General features: G+C 38.5%; 1 protein-coding gene across 2 annotated transcripts in view; it reads left to right on the top strand.

The window, feature by feature from the left end:
- The window catches only part of NKAIN2 (sodium/potassium transporting ATPase interacting 2), a 518,210-nt gene that overhangs the window by 441,126 nt on the left and 50,840 nt on the right, over window positions 1-26,244 (top strand). For both annotated transcript variants that reach the window (XR_005627287.1, XM_039707649.1), the window contains exon 4: window positions 397-597. Coding sequence is in view for 1 of the 2 variants with exons in the window: in XM_039707649.1 (XP_039563583.1) it covers window positions 397-597 (201 nt within the window). In the remaining variant the exon portion in view is untranslated. The remainder of the gene's footprint in view (window positions 1-396; window positions 598-26,244) is intronic.

Below are 26,244 nucleotides of genomic sequence, written 5' to 3'. Positions count from 1 at the left end.
GTATATTAAAGTTTGCAAAGTCTTGATCCTGAGGGATTCTTGTACAGTTTGTTGTATCTATAACAAAACATGGGCCATCAATCTTTATGGTATCCATTGCAAAATGGGCAATCAACAGAATGGGCAATCAACAGAAATGAGTTCTGTAGTGTAGGCTGCCATGATCTCTAGGAATAGATCCTGCCTTGCAGGATTATTTTTCTGCTCCAAAGCATTTCTGCCTGACAAGGTACAGCTACTTCTGTTTGCAGCAGGCAAGCTCCACTAACTTTCATGTGCCAGCGCAGTTTTATTGCAGCTCTTTGCTTCTTTATGCATGCTGTGAAATCCCTTGCTGAGGCATTGGATACCAGAGTACCATCCCCACGCTTTAATTCTTCTCTTGCTCTTCTGCAGGAAACAGATCTCATTCTGACCTTTAACATCTCAATGCACCGTTCCTGGTGGATGGAGAATGGGCCAGGCTGCACCGTGACCTCAGTAACCCCAGCCCCAGACTGGGCACCAGAGGATCATCGCTATATCACTGTCTCGGGGTGTTTCCTTGAATATCAGTACATAGAAGTGGCTCACAGTTCTCTTCAGATCTTCCTTGCAGTAAGTGTTTACAAGTAACTTCAATTCCACCACCTTTTCAGGATTTCTTCTTGTCTTCACTGGAAAAGTGGATGGTTCTGGCATTCACTCAAAAACCCTGGCTTTAGGCCTTATTTTAGTTATGAAACTCAGTTTTCATTCAGCCAGTTCAAGACAGCTGCATGCAAAAATTTCCAACATACATATTTATTATTGCACTAAGAACTACTGACATGGCACACTCTGTTTTCCTGATACTATATGTTTTGACATAATAGCAAGTTACAGCTATTGTTGTAAAAGCCAAATTAAATATGAAATTGAATACAAAAGACAAACCAACAGTAAAAATAGATTCACTGATCAGTTCACAGGACTCAAACTCATCAGTTTGTCTTTAACTGTATTAATTGACACTAGACTACAATAAGACAGGTTTTCCCTTCCCTCCCCTCCTGAAAAAGTTGCACTTATATGAACATCAAAACCGAAAATCTTAAATTTGTTGCACTGCAGAAAATTTATAAGGGATGAAAACTGTTTGCTTGGGGGAAAAAATGTATAATGGAGCTCATGGCTATCCAAAAAGTGGGCAGCTTTTCCATCTATGTATTCCCCAGCATTTTATATCACTCAAGCTTGACTCATGGAATTATAGCTTCGTAGAATAATTTTGGTTGGAAAAGACCTCTAAGATCACCAAGCCCAACACTTAACCCAGGACTGCGAAGTCCAGCACTAAAGTCTGCACTTAAGCACCTCATCTATATATATTTTAAATACTTTCAGGAAAGGAAACTCCACCATTGCCCTGGGCAGCCTGTTCAAGTGCTTGGCAAACCTTTTGGTAAAGAATTTTTTCTTAATATCCAGCATGAAGTTTCCCTGGTCAAGCTTGATTTCCCTTCATCCAGACCAGGATGCCATTGACCTTCTTGGCCACATGGGCACAGCTGGCTCATGTTCAGTTGGTATTGACCAGCACCCCCAGGTCCTTTTCCAGCAGGCAGCTTTCCAGGCACTCTGTCCCCAGCCTGTGGCAGTGCCTATGGTTGTTGTGACCCAAGTGCAGGACCTGGCACTTGGCCTTGTTGAACTTCATACAATTGGCTTTAACCCATTGATTCAGTCTGCCCAGATCCCTCTGCAGAGCCCTCCTGCCCTCAAGCCTTCAAAAACAGTTAACTAGGCTATTTTTTCTGCTTTTTTTTTTTAATTTAATGAATGATGAACAAGAAACTCGAGGTATATGTAGTTCAAGCTCAATTCTGCTCCTAATTCAACAAGGTTTTTTGTGTGTCTGTGTTTAAATAGAGCTGTGGTTTTGGATAAGCTCATTCTTTTCAAGTCAGAGTAATGGTTCAAAATAACAAGCCATTAGTAATCTGCTAGCTGCAGCTAACTACATCTGTGTTATATTTTCATTCATGTTACTCTAGCTGTGGTTATCACAGGTAAAGAGCTGCTCAGCATAAGTATGGGTCAATTTTACAAAACTTGTGCTTGACTACTGTTCACATCACTTTCACATTTCCCATTGTGGCTAATTTTTTCTAATCTAAATGCTAGTGTAAATTCACGCCTATATTAAATGTGATTAAGTGGGGGAAAAGAGGAATTAACTGGTAAAGCTCAGTGACATATAATACAAAGTAAGAAGAGCAGATACTATTTGTGTCAGGAAAATTAATCCACAAATACCAGAGATTTATATCCAAAAATGAGACAGAGGAGTCCTGTTACTTTATTTGAATAAAGGGAGAGGTCGTGGGCATTTCCCATGGGGTCTCTCAAATTGTTAGAGCACTCAGCCTCCTTTTTATCTTAATTTCCCAGCCACAATTCACTCTTTCTTCCCCCATTGGCTGAGGTACTTGAGAGGTACAGACTTTCTGAATCACCTAAGACCCCCTTCTAATATATACCTCCTCACTTTTCTTTTCCTTGTGTCAATCAGTGGAATTCCTATGGAATTGCATTGTCAGTGGAGTTGGACTAGATGATTTACAGAAGTCCCTTCCTATTCTAACAATTCTGTGAATCTGTGATCCTGTATTTCCATGGAACAACTCCCTCATTTCCTGCCCTCCCCAGTTCTTGATCAATCATAGCTGAATCTGCAAAGGTGAGATCTTAGCTTCATCACACTTTGACAGCAACAGCTATTTAAAGGTTTGCCAATAAATGCAGAAAAAACCCCATAATTTTGGCAGCAACTAATTCAATATTCTTGTTGGGAAAGAACTAACCCTTAATGTAGCCTTTGCTCACATACTCTCCAGTAAGCACTTCTCTCCCAGGGAAGTCTCATTTACAGAGCTCCCAAGTCTTGAACATCTGATCCATCCAATATGCTCTGCAAGGACCACAACTCTGCCTGTCCTTATGTCTACAAATTACCAAAAAGAACTGGTCTAGTGGTGGGATGATTCATATACCCACATGCTTTAGACAATAAAGTGTCCTTGTGTGTTTAAAGGCTATTGATTCTTGTTGCTTGCATTAGAGAAGCTATTTCATTTTCAGGCCTACTGGGTTATCAAGGATAGATATACTTAAATGACTGATCTCTGGAGAGAATTATTCCAGGTAAAGAATGAGGTCAGTGTTACTAATGGGGACTTGATTTGCAGCTATTTGAGCTACATTCTGTATGGTATCTGCAGAGTGGAGTCTGACTGAAACTTCCTACCTCTAAATAATAGGAGGTACAGCTGCCACTTCTCCATGGGGAGGGCAGTGCTTGGGAGGGACACAGTGCAGGTTGTACAGCACTGTTAATCTTGGCATGTTGTGTCAGGGCTTAAGGTAGTCATTGGCACTGCGTGTAAATAGCCTAGGCATCCCAGCCTTTTGTCACACAGCTGAAAGTTTCTCATAAGCTGGCAGTTCCTCAAGCACTCACACATATCAATGTCTAATTCTACCTACAGAGCCTATGTACAATTTTCTTCATTTCCACAGTTCATTGAACTCTTGTCTTCTAAGAGAAGGTGAAATCTTTTCAGTTCAGGCCCTGAGCTGCGGTTCGGGTCAGAGGGTTCTGCTTCCAGATCTATCACAATGTTCTTTTGAAATCATTTAATCTCTCTGTGCCTCTTTCCAAGTGCAGGAGAAAAAAGCATGCCTAAATTTTTCATGTTAATTTCATAAGACTCTGTATCATTTGCCTAGATATAGATCTCTTGAATCTTTCAAAAAGCCCCTAAATATGCAGGACACCCAGTACAGGAAGGTCTTTGTGTCGTACAAGGAAATGATAATGTTAATTGCATTTCATACAGAAATTGAGCTCTGATTCTCTACATCTTTTTTTTGTCTTTGTTTTACTCTTTGATTATGCATGACCTGCCCTCACTCCCAAAAGTCTGTTCTTGCAAAAGTCAACAAATTAAAACCCATTTGTAGATCAAAACTCTGAAAATATGCAAATTGTAGATCAGGCTTGGAGATAAGCATAACAGAATTACAAATCTTTTTGCCAACACAGGATTAAAAATATTTAGTATGCTTGTCTTTTACTTCTCGCACACTCAAAAATCTATTGATTTTAGTGGAGATAGTTCCTGAGTTATGGGAATAAGACTAATGTGAAGGCATCACCTTAGCCAGTTTGGGTTTTAGTTATATAGACCTTGAAAAGATGAACTGTGTAATATTATTCCAGTAAAACAAGTGGAAGAAAGGCATTTCTTATGTACTGCATCTGCATAATTGATGGTAATTTACATAAGTAAACTCTTACATAAAAGTATTGACCCTTTTCAAAGTGATCCTGTCCACTGACTTTTACGTGCTATATATTAGTCTGAATTTCTTTTTCTTCCTTCCTGTGTTTGTGCTTGAGTATATGCTTCATGCAATCATTAAAATTATTATTTCATGCCTCAAAATCTGTAATATGTAATTACCTATCTGTAGTATTTACAGTAAATGTATACTGTTTGGATTTCTGCAAAGTCTGCATCATGCACAATACCTTTCAAGCCCTGACGCTGTCAGAGTGATTTAAAACATCATGAAGCATAACTGTGTTATTAAGATGCACTACTACAGCTATGAAGTTAGGACGCCAGCATCAAAATCTCTGCTCTGTTGCAGACTTACCATAAGACCTTTGGCAAGGTGCTTAATTCATGCCAATTATTGTCTGTACTATTCAAACAGTGGTTCTTAAATATTTCAGAAAGATGCTGCCAGGACAATTCCATTAAACATTGCAGGTAATCCAATATTATGGAAAGGTGGTCTGTGTATGTATTTAAGCACTTAGAAAAGAAGAATAGCATTACTGTTCCCTGCTTCTCTTAAGGATTAATAATTAGAATAGGATAGTCTTAAAATCTTCAATGTTTGCATAGCAGAGGTGGCATTAAATACTCTCATGCCTGGGTGGAGAGATAGGAGTACTCAGTAAAAGTGTCCTTTTACAAGAATATATTTACTGAACTGTCTACCTGTGTTTCAGACCTCCATGCTCAAATAGTGTTAGAAAAGTGTTAGTCTCAGAGTCTAACACTTAAAGGCCCTCAACATTGCTGAGGAAATATGATTGGGAAAAAAAAAAAAAAGCAGTGGTTCCCATCCAAAAGAACTAACCTTTAAAGTATAAAACAAGCCAGCCAGCCCATATGGAAAGGAAAGGAGGAAAAGAAAGGAAGACAGAGAGGGAATACTAGTTTGAAGTTTCATTGGACCTCCTGTTTGACCATTGTCAGCTTTCCTATAGGCATGATTAAAAAGTTTCAGAATGAGTAAACTTCTGATAAATTTTATCTGCTGGAAAATTGTCCTAAAAAGCAGCAAAAGACAGAAGTGTGTGAAAGTTTGAAATTTAGGAATTAGCTGACAAGGAGCTGGTATCTCATTAGCAGTGCACTCTCATACTGACAGGAGGAGGCAAGCCAGGTGGGACAGGCCACAGAGAGTCTTGCAAGAGAATGAAGTAGTTGAATTTCACTGGATGAAACTGAGAATAAATGGAGGTTTTAAAGCAAGAGGTGAAAAATAATCTCAGCAGTGGGCGTTTTCAGGAGCAAACAGGAGAAGGGGCAGGATGCTCCTCAGAAGCTGAGACTCACAGAGTGAGACATCAAGAGGGTATAAGCAGGACACAAAAGGTTAAAGAGAGATCTTGTAAAGCTCTGGCATTTAGAGCACAAAGAGAAAACAAGCCTTCTGCAAGGGAAGTACATTTGATCTCTTTTTTTTTCTCCTTGTGGTTTTAATTTTATTTTTATTTGGGAAAATATTGATAATACCTGGGCAGAAAAAAAAGTCAGAAGCTCCTCCAGATACACCAGAAAATTATAGAGCAAGACTGAAAGAATCAGGTGGCAGATATATCAGCAGGACAGGCTGCATGGTACAAGGAGAGGCAAAACAGCAAAGCCAGGGGAGATGTGGAAAGTAGTCACTGGAATGGAAAATAAAAACTGCCTAACTAATAATGTCATTAGGAATGAGGCAAACAGCAAAAGAGTGTTTCTGTGTGTCCAAAAATATTCATGAATGGAAACAACACAGAGATTTTCCCTGGATAGTCCAAGTTGAAATTCTAAAATTAAACAGGCAGGTCCCTTTGACAGAGCTGCAAAGGAATATTCTAAGAACTTGTCCTGTAGTAACAGACTTCACCGTGCTCAGATGGATAATACTCATCTTTTAGGAAGAGTGACCTATTGATGTAGCCCTTGTGTTCAGCCAATAAACCAGCATATTCCATTCCTCTGCTCAAAATACATGCAGTGTGATAAGTTGGAAGAAACAAAATGCAGCAAAGCTCTTGCAAAACATCAAATGCAGCAGTAAATCTAATACTGTGTTCTTAATTTTCCAGTCATTTTTACCCTATATAAAGGCCTTCAATTTTGCAGGAAGCACATCTTGCACATAAAAGCCCATTCTTAGATTTATCCTTGATAACTTTGTTGCTGCACCTCTCTTCTGTCAGCAGCCTCCACCCCTCCTACATGCTTATACTCATATACATACTTGGCACATCAGCTGTCTCTTCCTGCGCTTTTAGAGTGGTGAGAATATTTATATGTGAGTAAGGAGATGAGAGCTCATGTAATTAAGTTGTGACTCTTTGAACCTAATGGAGAAAAATAACATTATTTAATTAAGGCAAAGTTCTTTTCTAGGGCAATACAGCAGTTGAAAGAAAATTGATTCTTAATGATATAGATTGGTACTTTAGAAAGTCTTTTTTTCAGTGTGGCACTGGGCAAAATCAGCACTATGTGAAGAGGGTATGAATCATTGTAAAGTGTTAATAACACTGTCTTGCCATGTTAGCAGACAGGCATCAGGTTCAGGCATCTTTGACATTGGCTCAGAGCACAGCATATTGCTGTTTCTGTGTTTGACAATAATGTTAAAGCATATGTCATTAGTATTTTGAAGTATTGCTTTAAGAGATTTTTTTATGTCTGTATGTATTATCTATTATTGCTTCTATCAAATTTTACCTTCGTTTCTTCACTACTTCTTGCATAAAACTGAATTTCACACATCAAAGCATAAACGTTTTTCATAATGAGTAGGTTGCTTTGTCAGTAAAATTGTACTCATTCATTTCCCTAAAAACTTCCTTTCTTAATGAGCTGTGTTTGTATAAAGCTAAGCTATGTAATTGTCTGAAAACAAGTTTTCTTCAACTCAGAAGAGAGAAGTCAGCTTTAAATAGTCTTACCTAACCAAGGCAAACAGGATTGTCTCGGAAAGGTTTATTTCCCATGTGGAGAGAAAGACAGCAGCACCAGCATGAGCTGAGACTGGAAGAAGCAGTTCTGCTTCTCACAGATGTTCTTGCACTAGCAAAGGCAAATAGCATATGCGATTTTTTCTTTTTTTGAGTAGGATTGGAATTATGAAAACAAAGAGCTGAACATTGGACTTATTACTTTGAGGCCTGAGGGAATTTTCCTGAGAATTTGTTTTGACCACCTCATATGTATTCCTTGACACAGGGGACTCTGAATTCCGGCTGACCCCGTGGTGATATGATAGAGCAATGGGATTATGGATCCCCAGGGTCAGTGCCTCATGGCTGTCCTGGGGCTGTGTGATCTGGGTGGTGCTGTGCTCACTGGTGATGCTTTCTTTCTTACTTGCTGCCTCTCACAACTGACATTTAAATTATTCCTCAGTTCTGGTACTGGTGTAGTCCTGCTTTTATTCCTGTTTTTATTTCATTGTCATAGGATGAGAGCTGCACGTGATGAACGTGTTCCAGTTACACATGGGTCAGATGAGTAGGTTCTATTTACCTAGTCTTGGTGAGCTTGTCTCTTTGAAGAGATTCTGGATAAAAGGCCTAGTCCATTTCATTTTCTCTATATACAAAGGAATTTATAAGGTAGAAAAAGCTTATTACACTTGTCTGAGATGTAAAAATAGTACTGAGAAGAACAGCAATAATAATAAGTAGCACAAGCTTTTGTACTCATAAGTATTCCTTTACAACATGTAGTTAAACAAAAAGCGATACCTCTTCATACTCAAAACTCATAGTCAAGTGCCAGGTTCACCAGCCCCATTCCTGAGCTGGTTCTGAAGGTGCAAGGAAAATGGGGGCTGCTCCTTGGAAAACCTCATCCGCAGTACAGCTATACCTCAGTGTTTCTGTGTTTGGTATTCCGGCTTATATTGCAGTAATGTATTGTCCTGCTTTATATAAAAGTGACATTTGCCATTTTGCTTCATATCCCAGAAAAAAAAACCCTCTAGTTCTGGAAGTACAAGGACTCAGTTCATGAGTTAATGTGATTTTTTTCCTGAATATAATATATAAACATATAGCCAGCTTCCTCACTTCATTATAGAGACAAACATATTTTTTAAAAAATACCAGAAAAAGACAGAACTATGATTGCTTCTCAAATTTGTGGTGAAACTTCAATGGTATGCTTTAGGTAGTATGCCTCAGGTTTTGTTTTTGTGTGCTGTTAGCACAGCTTCCTGAGCAGAAGATGAACTGAGCACATAAAAGCATAGTGTTATGAAAACATAGAATGAATTGTTTTGCAGCTTTAGTCATGACTATTCTGGCCACAATACCATGGTTCTGAAAATATGATCTGTAAAATTCGCCAAGGATAAACAATGTCAGCAGCTGTAACTGAAGCTGTATTGAAAACACTGATCAATGATAGATTCCTGAAATTTTATAATACAACTTGAGTTCTTCTGGTACAGCTAACTAAACTACTAAAAAGAATAACTGTGTCTAAGGAAAATAAAAACCTAGGAAGTATCTAGATGTCCCTGATCTTTAGTGTGTGTATGATAAAAACAATTTTATGACATAATGAATTCTGCACATTTTTTCTCCATTTTCTAGCACAGAGAGCATAACAAGGCTTTTGCCTTCCAGGAAAAAAAAAAAATTAAAAGTAACTTGCTTTCATGCAAATGTGTACCCTAGAACCCTTGGAATAAGTGTCTGAGTCAGGACAAGGTATTGGGGTCAGAAAACTGCTCACAATATTTTTAATTACTTAAGTTTTTCTTGCAATCTCAGGATCAGAGCTAATTAGGAATTTTCTGAAGGAGCATGATTCTTTTGAAAAATGCATCAGCCCTGAAATGTTTTGTCTTAACAGTGTCATGATCTTCATTTAAAGTGCAGGCAAATGATCTTTAACATAGTACCTGGTTTTCTGGTAGACTTTTGGCTGGCTGCTTGGGCTCTGGACTTTCATAGTACTTTTATACTTGGACAGGGCTCATCCTAAAAACTGCAGCATGATTATTCATAATGTTTGACTTTTGCTGAAGTCTCTGTCATGCATTCAGCAGATCAGTACCCCTGTCCCAATCTCTGTTGGGTACAGAGGTAGCACAAACCAGGGAGCATCTCTGATAGCCAGTTTGGATCTGCTCATCTTGTTCTTAGGCAGAAAAAGAGCTTATTTGTGTGAACATAAGCTGTGCTATACCATTTGGCCTCTAGGTCAGAAGAAAGTCTGTAGGTTATTTCAGTTGATCCTATGTCTATATACACTTCTGTACATTCACAACATCATGGCAATAGCACACTTAGAGTAGGTGTTCCCTAGACATTTAGCAATACTAATGATATCTAGATCTCCTGCTAGTGTTTGAGTCATGCTGTAGACTCTGACCTTGCAGTTCAGGAAGGAAATATGAATTGGAATCCTAGTACTGGGAGAGAAAAGTTTATCATATGTCTTAATTATTTAGTGCTTATGTAGCATAAGAAACAATGCACGCAATAAAAATCCTCTGTATATATGCCCTAAGGATTCTCGGCTCTCTGACTTCTGCAGTGCTGCAGTTCTAAGGAAACTAGAGTCTGAGATTGAAAATTGAGTCTTTTTTGTTGTACATTTTCTGAAATTTCCACCTGAATCCTAGATTTTAAGTGGCAGGTAATATTCATTAGTGAAAAAGTTATTGTTCCGTCTAACTGAAGAAAATTACTTTCCCTTGAAATCAGAGGTTATCGGTTCTTTGCTTGGATTCTCAGTAGACATCAGCCAATTCTCACCACTTCTTTAATAGATGTTATCTTCAACACCAGCTGGGCAGGTAGAGAGCACATACAGGCACTTCTGATGTGTTTGGGGGGCTTTCAAGGTGTGTCCCTGAGCAGCACCTTTCACCTAATCTGCAGCACTATTGAGAGATCAGTTTTGCAGTACCCAACTGCTTGAAACAGACTGGCATAAAGTGAGTCATGTTTTCAAAACCATTGGAGCAGGTATTTTCCCAGCAGGCAGCATTCTTTTAACTCTGCCTTTGAGCTTTGTCAGCCTCTATTCTGGTCTGAGCACAATAAAGGAAATAGCTATTTCTTAATGTATACAGTTTAATAATGAAATGTTGTGACTTTTCCTCCGCCTTATTTTCCTTCTGTATGTCCATATTTTCTGCAAACAGATCAGTTGTGTGTGCATAATCACAACCAGAGGAAAAAAAGGCATCTACAAAGCCACAAGAGCATTTGTCTTCTGGTAACAATTGTTTCCATAGATGGGAATTCAACATTGCCATGACAGAATTTATTTTTCCTTATGTGTTCACAATGATCAAGTAGCGGCATCTGGAATCTACCCCAGAGGTTCAAGTCACTAAAATATTAATATCTGCCATTTCCAGTGAGAAGGTTATAACAAGAACACGGCAGAGAAATCTGACATTTTTGCACTACAGTTTTGCACCTAATTATTTAACTGTTTCCTTTTCCACATACTCTTTTCCTAAAGATTAGGCAAAAATAGATCTGGGATTAGGATGCGATTCCCTACCTTCCATTTAGGTAAACTGCTCTTCAGATAGTCCTGTTTCCTGGGAGTGCTCTGGGAAGTGGCTACTGACATGGGCTGGATCCTCAGCATATCCTCCCCACTCCCACAGAAGAGCAGCTCTGGGAGGAGCTGGACTGACTGCACACATCTGATTCACTATTAAAACCAGGCACAGAAATCAAGGCAATATTGGGCAGTCTTGTGGTAATCACATAGCCAGAGGCAGAGACAGAACATACTCTCCTAGAATTTTCCTGGGAAGCTGTGAGAAACTGTGAGAAATCTCAGAGAAAGAATTAAAACAATTATTATCTCAATCTCTGCACCTGGCAGGCAATCTCTGTCAAAGATGTTCACAAGAAGGAGTTGTCCCTTCTTGACCAATAGGTGAGAGAAGATTCCTAAAGGCCAATCAGGTTTAAGATCCACCATTGTTTCTATAAGAATTGTGGATTTCTAATAATAAGGTGCGTTTTCATGCCTTCTGATGATGGAGTCTCTGTATCACCTTTGTCTGTCCCCGATACCCCTTTGGTGACAATTCCTCACCTGAACAGCTCACCATTTTCCCAAGAGGTTATCAAGGCTTTCCTTAGTAATTCAATTCAGTGTATTCAGTCACAAGGAGCAGAGAGAGCTGGAGGAAGAGAAGCACTGTCAAGCCTTGCTTTAGACAACTCCATTATTCCCATTCCTCTCATTCAGTGAATAAGTATTAACACTCACTTATGCATAAGAAAAAATAATGAGGTTTAATGAATCTCCAAAGATCAGCTACTTCATAAAAGCAAATGCCACCCTTTTATCAGTAAAAGTCCTCCAAGTCCAACATCAGCAGCAGAGGGAATTTCTATTTTAAAGCAAATTGCACCCAGTTTCAGTAAATTATCATAGAATGATTGTTCAACTTTTATCCAGTCAATGTTATGCCTCCCTAGTGAACCAGTTTATTGTCAGTATGTCTGTTTCAAAACATGTCTTCCCTGGAAAGCACTCCTTCATTCAGCTTCTGCCACTGGAAGCAGGCAGCAGCTTGAAGCTAGCAGCTGCTCTCGAACAAAACAGGTAGAGAGGCAGAAAGGCTGCTGAATCCATAACAATAAGCACATCATGGCATAATTACAGTAAATCTCCAGAATGGTCTGTACACAGAAAATGGCATATGTTTTGGACAGAGGAATTGTGCACTAGTAAAATCATAGTATAACATAAGCATTTTCCAAAGAAGTCCTGTTAGCTTGAAATTGATTTTTTTATCTTTAAAATTATCATTGACAGAGCAGAAGATAATATTTAAATGGTCAGCTAGTCAGCTTGAGGGAAATATAATTAATATCCTGAAGGGCAAGAGCAGGTGATACAAAGGTTTGGGGGAATTTTACAGTTGTAACTGCATAATCTAATGCTGGTGCATCCATTTAACCTTTCTTTGATATGCTCTTCTTTCACCACTGCATGTAATAGCAGTTCTGTTTTCTAAATGTCTTCATTTGACTTTGAACAGGTTAATAGGATTTATTGCTTCTGCAGCCTGCCTACACAAAACAGATTGTCAATATGGGCAATCCTTTGTGGTCTGCCAGGGAATAATAGACTGCTTTCTCCATCCCTGCTTTTAGGAAGTGATTTAGTTTCCTGAAGATTTAGGTACAAACGGGAGAAGGGAGGGCAGGTAGTTTTTCTGTGTGAGTCTATCATGAGCTGGCACTGCTAAATAGCCACTTGGCATTTGCTGTATCAGCTGGTGGTGCTTGCCTCATTTTCAGATGGCAGCCTCCTGATTCTCCATTAAGATGCCTGCAGAAAATTTGCTGTATCTAGGCAGCAATGGTACAAAATACATAACCCAGATACATTTCAAAGGTTGTGGCGGACTTTTGAAAACATTTTCTGTTACAAACTGCTTGAATTGATCTCATCTTCAAAAACGTTAATCTGCTAAATCATTGTTTTGTACTCTGTCTGAACCTACATTTTAGGTTTCACTGGCTTTGTGGTTTGTAAAGATCGTTCTAAAATCATGGTGTATCATAAGAAAAGGATTTTTCCCTGGGCTGTTAGTTCTTTTTTGCCATGATTATTGCTTCCTGCTGCAACCATCAGAATATAACGATGCAGAAAATCTTACAGAAATGTGAATTATATGAACAAAACAAATTGTCATTGTTAAAGAATCAAGTCTTCCCAAATGTCTTCTGCAGATGAGTTATGGAGCTCTGACTGAGTGGAAGAGGTTAGTCACATTAAAAATTATTATACTGATTATATCTGAGGCATAGATAAGCAATGCTGCATTTCCTGTCTCTTTTTGATTCTGGAAATAATAATGGTATGAGACATTCACTGTGAAGATCCTAAAAATTACCAGAAGTAGTAGTCATTGAATGCTATGATTTCTGAATATGTGGATCAACCAAATCCCTCCACAGTACATTGTACTTTCTATCCTGAAATACTCCTTTTGTATAGTCATTTAACTTCCCTAAACTTTATGATTTATTTTAATTAAAGCAGTCAAAAAGAACCAGAGAAAGAAAAAGAAATGAGGGTGGATTTTTGTTTGGTTTGGTTGGTTTTTGTTTGTTTCCTGGTTTGTTTCCTGTAATTGTATGTAAACCACACCAAACCAAACATACAAACAAAAAAACAAACCTGCCTCAAACAAAAAAAAATCCAACAGGTCCAACAGGTTTGTTTCCAAAGTCATATGAAGGTATTATCCTTTTGTGTACTTACTGGAAATTGCCTTGGATAGTGAGATCCATAACTAACAAGAATTCATGAACTTCCAGAAAAACAAAATTTTTATCCCACCTATTTCCAGACAAGGGATTTCTAGACAAGGGCAGCCACAGATGGCAGCTGACTTCAGTGGGCTGAACAAGCACCATGCACTCAAGCAAGGTTTGATTTGGTGATTTTGATCTCAGAAAAGGCCTGAACTTGGAGCTGAACTTTGCAAAGGAGTCTTCCTCAGCTCTTACACACTTAGGAGCAACAGGCTCCATTTGATCCATAGCTCCTTCGAGAGCTCGACTCAGTGCACAGATCTTTGAACAAGTCCCAGGGGGAATTTTGAAGGTAGTGTGAAGAGCATTAGGGCCATTAACTGCCTCACAGAGGGATTTGGTGGCATTTTGGAGTCAGCATATGCAGCTGCATAGACCATTCAGGAGGTTAATAATTCTTCCTCTAACTTCAGGTGTTTAAACAAAACTTCACAGAAATTAAAAAGTAACATTCTTCTGAAAGACTCTTGAAAGGTTTTTTTCTCTCCCAAACAGACTGTCAACTAGAAAAGAACAAGGAATTTTAAACTGCTGAGAGATTACAGATTAACTCCTAGTTTGTGCACATAAACACAAAAGTGTGTTTATCATCACTTTTCGAAATCTAGCTCTTTTTAGAATTTTATTTTTAATATCTTAAGGGGGTGCACAAGAACCTGCTATTCTTTTCCAGTGTCTACAATTACCTTCAAAACCCGTTCTGATGATCTTCAGAATGGTTTCTAAGAGTCTCTTTGATTATAGATGTAGAATTTTTTTATATGAATCCCAGGATCTAGTATTTTTCTATACAAAGCATTTAGCAAATGAGAGACTCACATGGTGAGTAATAGTCAGCTTTTTCAAAAGAATGCCTGAGAGATTTACACATGAAAAAGACCCGTTAGCTGGAAATGGTTAATGTCTCAATTGTTAAAGTATCCAACATTCCTCCCTATAGTTTGTCTACTGAAATTTGAAAATATACCCTTAGTTCAGTAAGCATTTTCTTATTCTAAATTAAAAGTTACTACCCGTGTTGTTTGTTGCAGTTATTTTTGCTTGATTGTTGATGCTGTTGCTGTTGTAACTTGATTTTATCATGTAGAATTCTTGTCACTCAGTTTGATCACTTACACTACCAAACATCATTCAGGGTGAAATAAAAAACTAAGTATATTATCATGTCAGATTGTTTTTGCAGAACTGCCATCATACTCTACAAATTTATGTTTGTTTACCAAAGCTACCTTAGTGTTCCAGATACGTGACATGGCATCTATTCAGCATTACTGAGCTTTACATGAGTTGTTAGAATTCAGTACATTTGTTTGACTTTTTTTCCCTTCATTTAACATAAATGGCACTTGTCAAAATTGCAGTCTGCTAACTTAAATTTGGGCATCATTCAGCCAGCCTCCACACGCAAAGGTACTTTGGCTTTATTTCATGCAATCTGGGACCTTTGTTTGCTCTCCTTCTTGACAAATGGCCTCACTAAAGGGACAGACACAGACAGACTGACGTGGAAAAGCACATAGCAATTTGGAACACGCATGCCTTGGATTTTTTAATGCCATCTCAATAATAATACACCAGTGACTAAAGCAGGTGATTGGAAGTGGAGCGGATGCATACAGACAGATGGATTAAGACAGCAGTAATTGTGCTTTCACTTGATTATGATATTAACAGGCTCCAGGTGATTTCTATTTTTCACAGCGTCACTCATCTCAACAAATCCCAGCAGGCTTGGAAGCAGAGTAGAGATGCATCCTGCTTTTCACATGAACCTGTTTCCAGTGTGAGCACTTAAGAGAGTTCTTCAGTCAAAAAGCAATTAGCTACTGCAGTCTGGGGTGCCACTTAGAATACCCAGGCTCATGTGTTTCATCATAAAATTGACCTTTTTAATTTTTTATGCCTGAGATTCCCCACTAAAAGAGTAAGCATTAAAAAATACAACCCTAGAGAAAATACTGAAGGCACATGTAGAATTTATTAAAAGATGTCTGGCCCTGAAGTGCTGCAGATAGGAACTCCATCTGAATATAATAAATATGAAGTATGCATTATTGTGTGCTTAATTTTTAAGTAATTGGCATCATTATGTAGCATAATGATACCAATTACATAAAAAGCATAAGAAAGCAATATGTGCTACATTTACAGGCTCGCATTTTTCCTGTAATAATTGCTTTTCCATACAAATAGTGTCTGCTTGCTGATACCTTTGAATAACTGTGCACGAATTATCCCAACATTTCAGAGTTTGTTCTGCTTTTTTAGTAGCAGTGCCTGTCTTGGTAATTCAATTTTTGACAAAATTTTGCACCATTTTTGTGTAACGGAGGCTTTCAATTGGCATTGACATTCAGGACAGGCAAATAAATACCTCTTTTACCCAGGCAACTTGAGCAAAACTATTGCCAATAGCATCTTCCCTCCACCTCTGGGATCCATCAAGTCAGAGTTTCAATAGTGCAAGAGTACTCAAGGTTTAAGGTACAAATAGGTGTTAAGCTTTAGGAATATCTGGCAGAAGCTGGCGTAGTTTCAGAACAGTACTTCAGTATTTTGCTCTAAAATTTAGTAGCAAATTCATTCTCATCTCTACTGTTTAGACAGAAAGAGGACATGCAGGACCTTTAGCCCTGCTTGGAAGTAGCATGAGGTCAGCTAGGATTCTTGAAGCTGACATCTATTTCTACTTACGAACTACTATGCAAGACCCCTACAAAAATGATCCTCTGTTGTAGCAAGGTAGAGACAGTGCAGGGAAGAGCAAATGTAGGAAGCAAGAATATGCTTCTATGAAACACACATACACATCTCTGTGTGTATGAAATGAATGAAGCAGGACTCACTGCAGTCCATACAGAGGAGATCTTCAGCCAATGTGCAGTGGAACATTAGTACAACATGCAAAGAATTTGTCAAGATTTATTCCTTGTGTCACTCATTTGTCTGCATTCAGCTTCAGACCCAGTGTCTGCTGTCTGGATAAGAAGTTGTACAAAATCAGCAAAGACATTGTTCTATAGACATCAGAATAATTCAGTGGTCCGTCAACTTCAAAACCCAATCTCTGTCACTGCCAAAGAACAATGTGTCAGAATAAGCTGGAAGATAACTCAGTTCCCTAATGAATTCATTGGGTCAGTTCTGTACTCTGGTCTGAATGATGACACATGAGAAATTTTTGCTAGAGGATGAGCAATCCTTTAAGAAAGTATCAAATTGTTTCATTTTCCAGGAGAACAGAAACAAAACAAAAATAAGCAAAACAACTGAAAGTTACAAGAAAATTCACCCATCCTCTGCCCTTTAATCACTTGAGAGTCCACACCTCTGAAACTTTTCCATACACACTAGGATACTTCTCTTTTTCCCTTTACTCACTGGGGATGCTCTAGCTCATTAAATTGTATGTCCTCTTTCTATCATTTCCCAAGAGTTCAGTTTTGCACTTCCATAACTTTATTTCTTTTGCCTTTCCCTTGTCTTCCTTGTCCTTTATGCAAAATAGTGCAGTTTTTTGTTTCACCTTTCACCATCTTTGCTGAATCATGCTAAAACCTTATGTTTTATCTTAAAGCTTTTGAAAAATTGAAATTTATGTAAAGGATTCTGACTAGGACCACCCTAATCTTTTTCCTTGTCATACAACTTTCATTTGTTTTCTAACCATTCCACTCCATTTAGAAACTACTCTGTGTTCCAAAATCCACTTTGAAACTCTCAGCTGTCTTGCTCTCATGGCAAATACTTTTTCTCAGATTTTGCTCCATGCTGTCTTTACTGTCCATGTTTGTGTTGTTATTTAGATACTAAATCCATTGGGGTACATGATGTCAGTTTGTTTATGCTTATAATACTCTGTGTAATATTATTGCCCTCTATAAAGCAACAGTAAAGGCACATTAAGACTGATAAGTCAATTTGAAGGAAAGCCTCCAATGATTAATGAACTTGTCGAATCAACTAGGACACCTGCTAATCATTTTTGAAGTACTGACAAATGTAACAGCTGTTAATTATACCAGCTGTAGCCTGCTTAGTGCTCAGGCAGTTTTATTATCATTAAAATAGCAAGAGTTTTCTGAAAGTTACTTTGTCATTGTTTCCTTCCCTTCACAATACCTGCTATAATACACTATAAGAAATATAGTGTACCGGATTTTGCTTGTTAATGAGTTATTTAGGTTTAAGCTCCCACAAGCCACAATGTGAGGAGAAGAAGCACAGGAAGACACAGAGGGCTGAAGCAGTCAACAGAAGAAAGCCCTGTACTTAGAAAACTAATTTTCCTTTAAGTATGGTAGATTGCAGCTCTCTGAAGCAGAGTCCTTGCTTTCAAAAAACCAATTTCTGGCAGATTGCAGAGGTTATTCCCCTTTGGTTTTCCAGCATCAGACAGGAGATTGGAATGGTGGACCCTCTCTCAGGGGGCTGGCAGCTTCACAAAAAAACAGATGGGACCTGACAGGCTATTTCCAAGAGACGGAGTCTCTGAAGCAGGAAGCAGAGACGCCTGAAAGACTGTGGGGAAAGCTGCTTTTAAACTGGGTGAATCAAGGACTCTTCTGACAGGAGGCAGCACAGGCTACCAACTGTACTCTTTGTTATGTGACAGTCTTACCAGCCAAAGGTTGTGCTGTGAGCTGCAAATGATTTGGTTAGGATAATGTTTGACCTGTGCAACACAAGCTGTCTCTCTGTGATTTCGACAAGAACCATTTGTTTTGCCTTGTCAGTGGGTGTTCCTCCCTCAGTCTCCAGCCCCACCCCACCAATCACATCATAACCTCCTCATGCCATTTAAGTTTCACCCACAAAGGACTTGAAATATCCCACTTTTTCTTATTTCCTACAAATTCTTTAAACAAAAAAAGAAATTATTTTCTGAAAATACTTTAAACAGTTGGAGATTTACTTGTGAGAACCTTTGAAATTCAAATCTCTCATTTTGAAAATGTAATTGAGTGTTTGCAGAAGATGCACATTACATCTGTCAGAGAAAGGCTGTCCCTGAGGAGCTAGCTCTGTGCTTTGCAGGCATGCAAGCAGGTACTTCTCTTCACCAGCTGCAGAAAAATGTGCCAGCTTTTTAGCAACTGATAAAAATAAGTTCATCAGTTGAACATAAAAAAAAAAAAACCAAGAAGATTGGATGAAAAGGATCGATATGCAGGTCCTGATCTAGCTTGCTGAATAATGGTGTTCAGCTTTTAGTTATTGGTGGAAGGTAGAAAGAAGGATACTCCAGAGGGTCACTCAGTTCTTAGATACTCTTACTTAAAACAGAAATGTACTGGAAATGCACATACAGATAGGTTTGGGCCATGGCTTGCCTGTAAGACAATATGTTTGGTCTCCTTCTCAGTGCAGGAAAGGACCTGCTGAGATTGAGGTCTTATCTACAAAGGAGGTGTGAAAATCCACATTGGAACAGTCGGTCATTTCAAACCATTGTTTGGGTGCTTTTCATCCTTGAAAAAAGGGAAATGGAATTAAAACTTCACCAACACAGGTGAATAAAAACATGGTCTGATCCCAAGATGTGAAAGTTATGGCAGGAGGCCATGAGGTGATTTTGCAGCTTAAAGTGTTCCCCTGTCTTCGTGTTCCTGGGCTGTGGCAGGGTCTGAAGTTACCCCCATGGAAACACTGCTGATGCCATGGATGCCTCTGAGAGCTGGCCTATGGGTGCAGCACTTACAGCTCTGTGACCCATCCTCTCTTGAGGATTCTTAGAAAGCAACTTTATCGTTCTGCCTTGCTGAGCTATTCCTGACACAACCAAAAGCTGTAATTAGGGTCAGACAGCTTTATGTCTTGTCAGACAATATTACATCTTGTACAGATTTTCAATATGTTTTTAAGCAGCTTTCTATCTTCCAGGAAGGGCACTTCACCCTAATATAGTTAATAGAGTTATTGCTTGTTGCAATATTAGGAGCAGATTTCTAATATCTCCTGTCATCATTAACATGTATTTAAAAGGATTTCAGATATGTAGGAAATTAAACCCAATGTAATGTAAACATTATGTCAAGTTGGATTTTTGATGCAAATCAATGTATTTATAGCTGTGCACCCATTCACATAAGGGTATGCGTTTGTTCATTGAGTTTTAATTAATAGAATCCTTGCCAATTCCTCTTTAGACCTTTATTATCCATTTCTTTTAATGCACTCCATTCATCACTTTTAAAAATTAGACCAATTTAGTTGCATAATTTGAATCCATAATTGAATCTGCTAGCTACTCTCAGACTTTACAAGTTAATCAAATGACATCGTTTTAAACACACTTTCAGTGCATGGGAAAAACTATGCTAGTGACTAACCCCCAGCCCATTTAAAATGGGAAACTTATTCTAAGCCAGGCTCTGTGCTGATTAAACTTCTGCTCCAGACTAAATGTTTCCAATCCCTGATAAAAATTAATAACATAAGACTATGTGGAAGGATGGATAAAGTATAATTCTAGTTAAGAATGGAAAATGACAAATAAATGAAAAATCCTATCTGGGGTGGAAAAGTAATGTGTAATTGAACAGCATAGAACCATATGTCAAATGCCTTCATAGAAAGAGGCAGGAAAAGAAAATCCCAACAGTATTTCAGTGAAAACACCAGCACAACTACTTCTCCTTACTAGAGTGCTGTGGACTCACTAGGGACACCTTACCTGGTCTAGCATTTGACAAGCCTCTGTTTATGTGTGCTGTCACCCAGGCAATATTTTTTATTCCCCCATTCTCTCTCTCTCTCAGGCTGAAAAAGCTGTGCATAAGCTACCAGAAAGGAACCAAGTAAATTAGGCCAGACTGACAGCTATCAGAACTAGTGACTAACTATATCAGAAAGTTGCTTTATTTTAAGCCCTGATATGTTTGAATTCCATTAGACTTGCATGGATTTGTGTCAGAAATTATTTGAAAAGTATGGAAAGCAAATAATGTTTCATCTATGTAGATGAAACATTTCCAAGGATGGGGGGGTGTGAGTAGGAGAAAAGAATATGTGGATTTCCATGGAATAAAGATATGAAAATTCAAGGAATGCCATATGAACGTCCATGGTATTAATTTATTTTCCTGCCCCCAGATGTATAACTTTACCAGCAAAAATGTACATGTTTATGTTATTGTATTAAAAGAAATCTGTAATCCAGTAGTGAAAATTACTTAAGCTATAGCAGCAGAAAACTAGTTTTGCCCATATATTCTACATCTCTTTTAGAAACCTTTGTTTATGTAGCTGTATTGATTCTCAGTGCAGATATATGCTTCCATTTTAATGTTATACCTCTGCTTTTTCCTTACTTCGCTGACTCGTAGGAAAAAATGTTGAGTAAATGCTTCAATGCAAGCAACATAATCCTTTGGCTTTCCACTCAACAAAAGAAACATTATTTTTAGAGCATAAAATAAATAAATTTTAGTGTCACTAGAATGTCCAGCAAATTACATTTTGTGGCTTCATTGATATAATCATTATTAACTCTCTGAATTTCTTTCTTAGAAGCTTTTCTGGGCTGCCAATAAAGCCATAATGACCTGTAGGCAGCAGGGTGTTACTTAAGACAATATGCAGTGAGCCCTAGATGTCAAGAAAAAAGAATTGGGAAAAGGAAAGGTCAAGTACTGGCAGTGAAATGAGCAAAATTTCTTTCTAGTACTCTTAGTTCTTTTTCTTTGTTTTATCCCTTTGCTGTTAGCATCACCCAAATGTCATCAGTTCCTCTTCACTTTCCTCTTGTTGCCAGTTTAACAGAAGAATACAGCAGCTGCCTAACATGTGCAGTCAAACCTTCACCACATTTATGTGAGAAAACATTCAACCCTTCATCAGCTTCAGAGCTGTAAGATTACCTCCCAGAGCAAGAACTTCTCTCAGGTCTCCAATATACATTTGATTCTGGAGTGCATCACCTGTATTGTATTGATATACAATCCCTAGTAAAGGCTTGTGGTTGTGTTTGCGGGCTTCCTCACCTGACTCAGGCTTGTTATGAACTCAGAAATTTTGATGCTGCTTCTTCTGCAGAAAAAAAAATTATTACTGCATCACTGCACAGCAATGCTATACATTTCATTTCAACACCTTTTTTTTATTAGCAAAAGCCTAGAATAGTTCCAAATCACTCTACTGTTAATTCAGTGGTTTATGTATATTTTTATTCTAAATAGAATATAAAATGAGTATATTAGATATAATAAAGGGCCTGAGAGCATTTGGTTGTTCTAAAAAAGACCATTTCTTTCTTACAGTTTCAATTAATATTCGGCTAAAAGCCAAAGAAAAATAACCAAAGATCCAAAATATACTTCTCAGATTAACTTTTTCTTCTGATAGATTTATACTTTTAAAAGTAAGTTTGACTAGACTCTAACTCCCCAAAACCTGGGCTCATTTCCAGATTTAAGCTTGAAGATTTATTGCATTTCCACCCTCTATTCTGCTTCCCAGGCACTATCTGCTTTTGGCAATTAATACAAACGTTATGGGGTTTGATTTGCTTCGCTGCAGCATGTGAACTCAATTTCTCTTCATTTGTAGTTTTGAAACAGCAGAAGCCTATTTGTGACAGTCTTTCACATTGCACTGGCACTGCTCACTGAGCTGTGGGCGCACACCAGCAGAGCCAGCTGTACAGAATGCATCCCTTTTGTTTTAGCTGAGGTACACTCACTTTGTGCCATGTCAAGGCAGGAATTTAGACAGACAGGTGTTACAGCTGGGTGGAAATGGGTCTATCAGCCATCTGACTGATGACACACATAGCTTTACATGGGCTAAAAGGGCAGTGGAGGGAGCCCCACAGCTGAGATTACACGACCGCACCAGAGACTAAAGTTTCATTTCTTTTTATTATGCAGAATGACATGTCACGAATCTCAAGTTGTTCCCACATTCATTCGCCCACACATCGTCACTAACAGAGCAGTATATTAGTACAGATTAATGTGCCCAAACAAACCAAACTTTATAATGACCATCTCCAACCAAACTTCCACCGCTGTCCACTGCCACTCCAAATCCTCTGGGAAATAGCTGGTATCTCTGACTGTGGCTGGAGTGGATATCAACTTCAAATTTTAGCTGGTATCAGTAAACCTTGTAGAGACACATTTCAAACGTGTTCCCACATCAGAATACCTGCTAAGGAAGAAAAACTTTCATTGGACACAGAAAAGAAAAATGACAGATCAAATGCATTTGAGAGTAAAGTCATGCCGTGTACACAAGTATCTGTGTAACTCTTCTGTGGTCCAGAACCAGCAAGTTCCCAGCCCTAAGTGAGACTGGAGAGCCTGGCGACCAATGTAGCTGTAGCAGCAACTGAGCACTGGTCAGCTGGCTATCCCACAACCAAAGGACGAATCCTCCTGTGTGGGCTGATAGGGTTTGACAGACATTCTACCCTGCTCCAGTCCCGATACATGCACCAGATATGAAAAAAAATAATATTGCACCCATTGTCCTTAAAATAATTATTTCATTTCTCTCTGTGGCACTTTTGGGGGTAGAGGGGTGGGGGACAGAGGGTGGGCAGGCACTGATCTCTTCTCTATGTGACCAGTGACAGGACCTGAGGGAATGGCCTGAAGCTTTGTCAGGGGTGCTTTAGGCTGGATATCAGGGAAAAGTTCTTCACCTAGAGGGTGGCTGGGCAGTGGCACAGCTTCCCCAGGGAAGTGGTCATAGCACCAAGGCTGACAGAGTTAAAGTGTCTGTAAAATATTTTCAGGCACATGGTGTGACTCTTGGGGATGGTGCTATGCAAGGCCAGGAGTTGTACTCAATGATCCTTGAGGATCCCTTCTAACTCAGCTTATTCTGTGATTCTCTGACTCCTGTTTTATTGCAGAGAATTTGGAAGATGGCAATGATTCTTTCTTCATCATCAGAGTATTTCTTATTTGAATTGAACCTCAAAAGACTTTTTCACAGCATGATCAAAAAACAACCAAAGTTGCTTAAATTAGATTAATGTACCTGCATCTCTTTTAATTCTCCTTTATAATAATACAGTGGTCATCAGTCCAGTGTTAAGAGAGCTGTAAGAAGGAAATTAGGAAATTTAGAGAAAAAGTACATCTACCTCACACATCAGAAACCACCCAAAAATACCCAGAAAATGCCATGAGCAGCTGGTTTATAGGCTAGAAACACTGTGCTCTGTCTGAATTTATCTGCCTGTGAGACAACCACTTTTTTAGCTCAGTTACAATGCACTTTAAATTGCACAGTTGTCAAACTCAAAGTGTTACATGCTTGATATGTGCAGCGAAGAGTTCATTGAGAACAATTAAAGATTTAACAATCCTATCAAAACACAACAATTGTTACTAGTCAAATTACAATGATACGAATAGTCTAGTCTATCCAATTATCAGAGGAAGGTCTGAAAAACCACACGGTTAAAATTGTTAGCCAAAAACTTTCAAGTATGTACCCCTTTCTCTGGAGTTACATTCATCCTTTTAGTCTTCTTCCAGGCTTAAGGCTGTGATGTCAGTTTTACTTGTATGCTACCACAGTCTGAAAGACAGCTAACTGAAATGCAGCATGCCTTCTCCTAGGCTATCCTGCTGTTGAAAAGACAGGCTTTATAATTAAATATCTTGCAAATACTAAAAGATGATAGAAAGAGTTATGCTTATTCCCAATATGCTTTCTTTTTTTTCAGAGATACCCATTTCTCACAGCCTTTTTCACAGCCTACTAGAGGGAAAAAGATTTCCTCTTATCCTATTTTCCTCTGATGAATGAAAAGGTAGAAAAGGCAAGAATGAGGAAAGCTGAGGAAAAAAAGCTCATGATTAAAATATGTTATTTATGTGAAAATATATATGAAGAAAATTTGACATTCTTTAAAATTAAACAAAGATGTTTACTCTCCTATAATCTCTGTCATTAGCAAATACAGGTCTGGTACTAGGAAAGACATCCAAAATTGTGAACTGTATCAAAACACAACAATCAAATACCATAGAGAGTTATCAAAAAGGTAGGTTGTTCACATATCTAATCTCTCCTTAGGTTTGCTCACACTAAAACATCTGCATTACAGACTTCCTCTCAGCCCTGTACTCTGGCTGTCCCCACTGACACCACCTGAGGCCTGATGAGTACACATCTTCAGATCATGGTAAAGATTTCTGCCCTTACCTCAGCCAGTGTTGTTTCTTACAAGGCTTGCCCCCACACTGCTGGGAGCTCCTTTTTTGTGTACCATTTTCAAACCTAGTTAGAAAATATGCCACCTGGTTTGCTTGCTGAATAAGTAAACACCTGCACACTCAAAGGCCCATAAGCATCACCGCAAGCACGGATGTGAGGTGTAGAGCCAGAAATATGGTTTTGTCCATGGAAGAGCCAAAACTGAAACTTGAATTACAAGATACTTACATTCTTGTCTTCATTAAAAAAAAATAAAATAACCAGGTGTTTTTGTTCATTGAGTTGTACAGACAACACCTGAATGCAATTTCTATAGAAGCAATGTAAATGTGCACTTTTCAGGACTGCAAGATGGATCTCAGTTTGTGTCTAAACGTGTCTGATAAGAACTCAGATTCTCTCCTCTCTGTAGATTTTTTGAATACTCAGGCTGTTAGAAAAATGAGTCTCAATGTCCAGAAGTGTGAGTAGGAGCCCTGCTGTGAAAATTTTGTTATCATAGGTTGGAACTGACATTTATAACAGCAGTAAGGCATTTGTGGGAGCTTAATAGCATGATGCATTCTCGATTACTGCTGTGTACACGTGTCATCCGAGATAGCCTCCACTATCAGCTGGTATCTTCCAATCTAGGCTAGCAGTCAAGAGACAATGATGTGTCATCTTGTCATGGTTAAAAATAATTCTGTAAAACTTACAGTATCACAGTTTGTCAATATTGTTAATTGAGTTAAAGCAGCTCAGTAACTGATCAAATCCTTATGGTTTCACAGTGACATAATAGGCTGCAACACATGACAGCACAAATTACGGAGAGTCTTAAGTGATAGGTAAATAATTGGAATTACAAGAACGGAAGCGCATCAGGGGATGCTGGGAGTGCTACAATAAGCCCTACATGCAACGCTCCGATAGGATTGCATGTACTTCCATTCATGATGTTCACAATTCCTTTTATGCAATGATGAGGTATACATGGAATTACAGTTCCAAATGAGCCAATTTGCTTTGTTCTTTTAAAATCTGAATTCACAATGGTGTCATTTCTGTCTGATCCTAATTTTCACTTTACCACAGGTAATTTATTATGTCTTATTTCTGTGTTTCCTTTTTAATGAGACATATACCACACAGTGGTAAGCTGTGTATTGGAATTGTTTTCCAGGGTTTATTCAGGTTCTGAAAAAATCTCAGGTCTGATTTGCCCTGACTTGCTTTTGTATTGCCACTGTTTACTAATTCTCCATAGGGCTGACTGGAATATAATAACTTGTCACATCCTGAAGTACAGGAGGTTCTTGCTGGCTTGCATCTACTCTGAAAGGCACTTGCAAGAACAGACCAGAAAATAAGTGCCATCCATGTGAGCTGATGCTTTTCTGTAAGTTAGAAAGGAAAAGGAAAAGAGTCTGAAAAATTATACT

Source organism: Passer montanus, unplaced genomic scaffold (genome assembly GCF_014805655.1).
Source record: "Passer montanus isolate IOZ18808 unplaced genomic scaffold, ASM1480565v1 scaffold2, whole genome shotgun sequence".
NCBI lineage: Eukaryota > Metazoa > Chordata > Aves > Passeriformes > Passeridae > Passer > Passer montanus.
Note: the sequence above shows the minus strand (reverse complement) of the source record. Positions and strands in the feature narration are given on the sequence as shown.